Below are 4,698 nucleotides of genomic sequence, written 5' to 3' on the forward strand. Positions count from 1 at the left end.
TCTCTTCCTGGATGTGGACCGTGCCAAGAGGCTGAAACACCCACAGGCTCCTGAGATAGAGAAGGAGTGAGTACAGGGTGGGGACTGGTGTGATGGGGGCACCAAGCAATTGGGAAACCCCCAGGACATAGGATGAACTCCAGGCATTGCCATGAGTGCTAGTTTCACTCTTTTTCCCACAGAGTTTAGCCCTAAAATCAGCTTTTCTGCCAATATATTATAAAGATATTGGTATGCAAAGTGGCTGCCAGAACAATTGCCCAGTCTTTTGGGAGCTCTTATAAAAGGTACTAGAAAAATGCAGAGCTAAAAAGTGGCCCCACTCTCAGGACAAATCCCCTTTTCCTCTTCCTTCCCTAAAATAAATACCTTTCATCTGGGGCAAGCACGGAGTCAGAGATGGGTGTTGGAGTGGGAGAAGAGCTTCAGTTGGCTTCTGGTGCTTTGCTTCCCTTCACTCCCAGCCCTTCTATGTAGAAATCAGGAGGGAGTTTCCTGGCTGGGAAGGGACAGCCCTGACTTCCCTGCAGCATCCTCCTGGGTAGTAATTCCTGAGACATCCCTGGAGATGGAGAACAGCAGGACAAGTGCTGGACACTGCTGAAGGAGGCCAGGGCCACAAAGGGACAGCAAAGTACTCTGGGTCTTGCAAGTGCAATCTGGGCTCCACAAGGCCCACCTTGGTTCTCCTGCTTCCTGACTGACACAGGAACCTGTGCCTTTCCCCTTGGCAGCATCCAGCAGCTCCATGACCGTGTGACACAGCTCTGTGCTGAGTACCGGGCCCTCTACGAGCAACTGAACGTCCCCGAGCTGGGGCCCAGGGTGGACTGGGCCAGGATCCTGGACCAAAAGATGGTAACAGCAGCTGGGTTTGGATGTTATCTCCCAACTCCTACCAGGCCAGATAATGTTTGCTGTTGCCTGTAGGGCTGTGCCAGCCACTGCATGCTCAGCATCACGCAGGGATGTTGGAGGTGGTGGGAATAATTCAGTGGCTCTGGGTGGGAGGAAAACTTTTCTCTCACCTCTTAAATCCCTCTGGAGCACCCTCTGAATTAGCCTCTTCAGATTAAGAGTTACCAGAGGGGGACCAGGTAGAGAGTCCTGCTGTGGGATGAAAGGGTGGAGAAGGTGATGTCTCCTAGGATTCTACAGCCCTGCCTTTGAGGGTGTCACACTGCAGGGTCTGGGTATGTGGAGTGCCCAGACTGGAATCAGTTTGGATTCCCCTGAAAGTTGGATGGTAATTAAGTGCATCCAATGCAGGTCACCATGGGCAGGGGGCTGGCTCAGCTCAGGTCTGTACCCCAGGGTTATGTGGCCTGGTTATATCTGCCCCTGTGTATGGCTGGGGAAATGGGAAACAACAAGAAAATCCCCTCCCTTCCTCCTGGACCACTATCAGATACCAGATCTTTTCATGCCCTGCCAGCCCTGCCTGGGGTTTCTCCCTGAAATGAAGCCTTTTGCTTTAGTCTCTGCCCTGACTCCTTTTGCACAGAAACAAGTCAATGCAGGACAGTATGGCCCTGGCATGTCGGAGCTGGAAAAGCAAATAGCTGAGCACAACATCCTCCAGAAGGAAATCGAAGCCTATGGGCTCCAGATCAAGAACCTCCGTTCTGGGGTAAGGCACCCGCCGTCCTGTCCTTGTCCCTGCCGCTCCACTGGGGACCCTGCTGGCTCTGCTCAGTGTCTGGCCCTGTGTCCCACCTGCTCCTCTGCATGGTGAATGTCCACCCTTGTTCTGCAGAGGGCATGGGGGGCCAGGGACGGGGCTCCTGGGTGGTTTCTAAAGCGCATTCCATAAATCAGTTCATCAGCATTCACCACATGTTTTGCTAACAGCTTTTCTTTATCTATATTTTTGTTCACCTCCTTGGTCTTGGCTGTGTTGTAACCCAGGATGTGGCAGATTTAAAAAGCCAGTACAAGGACTTGCTGGTAAGGTTCTCGGTGGTTTTCTGAACAGATGGGGTCTTACAGCAGAGTAACACCATCCCTGACGGGCAGGGAATGCCCAGCTCAGAACAGGAGCTACCCCTGGGCTTGCAGAGTAAAGTTGTGTCCCTTGCATCATTTCCCCATTTCCTCCCCTCCCTGGCATAGGTGTAAAGAACTCTTGCTGCCCTCAGGGCAATGCTGAGAGTGAGAGCCATGTCTCTCCTCTTCATGGGTCATGGATCTGCAGTTGCCTCTGTGTCCATGAGCACAGGAACCAGGAGGCACCAGGAAATCCACCCCAGCCCACACGCTGTTCCCAATCAGGATTGCAAATGTGGAGGCTTGCCCTGATCCCTAACAAGGGCTCCAGAGAGGAAATGAGCAGCCAGAGCAAAGGAGGTGGCCAGGAAGAAGGTCCTGGGTTTACTCAGCTGTGCCCATGAAGGTTGATGCTGAAAATGGGATTTGTGAGAAATAAAGCAGAGCTGGGCCAGCTCTGAGGCTGCCCCAGGCACCAGCCCACACCTGGGATTCTGGTTAGACAAACATATCCTGTCTGTGAGGAGGGAAAGGGAATGGCAGCCCCATCAGATAAGAGCCAGCGGTGGAAGATTTCTCACCAAGGTTTCTGGGAATCTTCTGCTGGATGTGCAACAGGAGTGTGGTCCTGGGGAGCAAGAGGAGGAGGGGAGGGGACTCCCCAGGCTGAGCACTGACACTGTCTCTGTGCTGTGTGTGGGCAGAAAGCTTCCATCTGGCGAGGGCAGAGCCTGGGCAGCCTCTACCACCACCTCCAGGGCTGCACCAAGGAGCTGGGCTACCTGACAGACCAGCAGACCAAGATCCTGAAGCAGGACTGGAGTGACCAAATGATGGATGTCCAGAGCGTGCGTCGGGAGTACGAGGTGAGCTCTGTGTCCTGGCCATGAAAGGCTGGCCAAGCCTGGCATGTGGGATCTGCACATCCCCCACTAGCCCTGAGCATGGGGCTTTCCAAAACAGAGGGGGAAGAGACCCCCTGGGTCCATGCTGGAATTAGGGATGAGCTGCTCTGTGTGACCCTTCCAGTCCCCTGAGCTGACACATGCGATCAGACACCGGAGAGCTGTCAGGGAGGCTTTCCATGGTCACAGAGGAGGGAAGGGCTCAGTGCCACATCAGCCTCAGTGGCCACAGTACAACACCCAGTGACTGCCATTTGCTGGGACACAGGAAATGAGAGGGATAATTGCTTAGGAAAATGCTCTTTGAATGAATGCCCTGATGCTTTCTGAGGCCTGAGCGTGTCTAATTTGTTTTAGCTCTGCCTAGCCCCTTCTGTTTTAAAAAACAAACAAACAGGCAAGGGTGCCTGTGCTTTGGGAGTCTTACCTCTGCCATGTTTGGTGCCCCAGGAGACCACTCTGTGCTCCCTGCATGCTCCCAAGGTCAGGAAGTTTCTCTTCCCCTCCAGGATTTCAAGTCCAACGAGCTGCTCAGCCAGGAGGAGTTGGTGAACCACCTTCAGGACGATGGGGACAGGATGATTGAGCTGAAGCACCCAGCCATCAAACCTATCCAGGTAGGCAGGAGGGTCTCTTCTCCAACCCTGTGGGAGAATGAGAGTGTTCATGTGCCTCAAGAGCCACGTGGTGGGTCGGAGGAGACTCCTTCACCTCTCCCTGCAGTTATGTTACTCTTTCCTTCCACACTGCACTGGCTGCACTGCAGCATTTTTCTGCCTGCCCTACAGGGAAGCTGAGGGAAGTGCAGGGTCTTCATCCTTTCCAAAATTTCCAGGAGACAGTGGCCAACATCTGTGTGCTGGGACCAGCTCCCGCTCAGGTGCTCACACACATCGGTGCAGCCACCCTCACACTGTTAGGAAGTCCCAGCTATGACATGGAGTGACTTCTCCCAAGTGACACCAGCTCCCAGCCTCCAAGGCTGAATTTCCAAGCCTGCAGATGCAGTGCCAGGATAAGGTGGGCTCTCAGTCCCCAACACCACTGGAGCTAAGACCACTTGAGAAGTGATGGCTGCTCTGTATGAGCCAGGTCTTCCTCAAGGGGTGTCCTCACTCAGGCTCAGCATCAGGCAGGGCCTGGGCACAGCTTTGTCTCTGCTCTTCCTCTGATCTCTGGGACTTCTGAGGAAAGGAGAACCAGTGGTGGGGGAGGTAGGACCAGCTGGAACCCACTGAGATGTGCTGTGTCCCACCACAGGCTCACCAGGAAGCCTTGAAGAATGAGTGGCAGAATTTCCTCAATCTCTGCATTTGCCAGGAGAGCCAACTGAAAAGTGTGGAGAGCTATAAGAAGGTAAAAAGCCAATTCATGGGCCATGGCTCTGCAGGTCAGGCCAGAGTGGGCAGGCTGGGAGGACAGACGACAAAGGGATAAGGATGGGAGACCCTTTGCTTGCACCTAGCAAAGGTATTTTGGGGAAGCACCCCTCAAAACATAACCTATTAGAGGTGCTGGGAACTGAGAGACCCCACTGGACTTGGAGACAGTGATGTCCCCCCATGCCTTACTGTTTCCCTCCCCACACCTCCAGTTCCAGGATGATGCTGAGGCCGTGAGCCACTCCCTGAAGAAGATGAGCTCTGACCTGGACACCAAATACAGCAAGTTCAACAAAGACAGCCCTGGGGTGGTGTCAGATCTGCTGCTTCAGCTGGAGGTGAGGCCTTCAGGGCTGGTGGCACCAGCCAGACCTAGGGGCAAACCCAAAGTTAAAAACTCCCCAATAAATGACAGAGGGGAAGGG

General features: G+C 53.9%; 1 protein-coding gene across 1 annotated transcript in view; it reads left to right on the forward strand.

Moving 5' to 3' along the window:
- The window catches only part of EVPL (envoplakin), a 24,865-nt gene that overhangs the window by 7,652 nt on the left and 12,515 nt on the right, over positions 1 to 4,698 (forward strand). Inside the window, exons 4-11 of the mRNA XM_008640627.2 lie at positions 2 to 66; positions 735 to 858; positions 1,505 to 1,630; positions 1,909 to 1,947; positions 2,691 to 2,852; positions 3,401 to 3,508; positions 4,152 to 4,247; positions 4,486 to 4,611. Coding sequence (XP_008638849.1) covers positions 2 to 66; positions 735 to 858; positions 1,505 to 1,630; positions 1,909 to 1,947; positions 2,691 to 2,852; positions 3,401 to 3,508; positions 4,152 to 4,247; positions 4,486 to 4,611 — 846 coding nt within the window. The remainder of the gene's footprint in view (position 1; positions 67 to 734; positions 859 to 1,504; positions 1,631 to 1,908; positions 1,948 to 2,690; positions 2,853 to 3,400; positions 3,509 to 4,151; positions 4,248 to 4,485; positions 4,612 to 4,698) is intronic.

The sequence above is a fragment of the Corvus brachyrhynchos genome, unplaced genomic scaffold, assembly GCF_000691975.1.
Source record: "Corvus brachyrhynchos isolate BGI_N302 unplaced genomic scaffold, ASM69197v1 scaffold148, whole genome shotgun sequence".
Taxonomy (NCBI): domain Eukaryota; kingdom Metazoa; phylum Chordata; class Aves; order Passeriformes; family Corvidae; genus Corvus; species Corvus brachyrhynchos.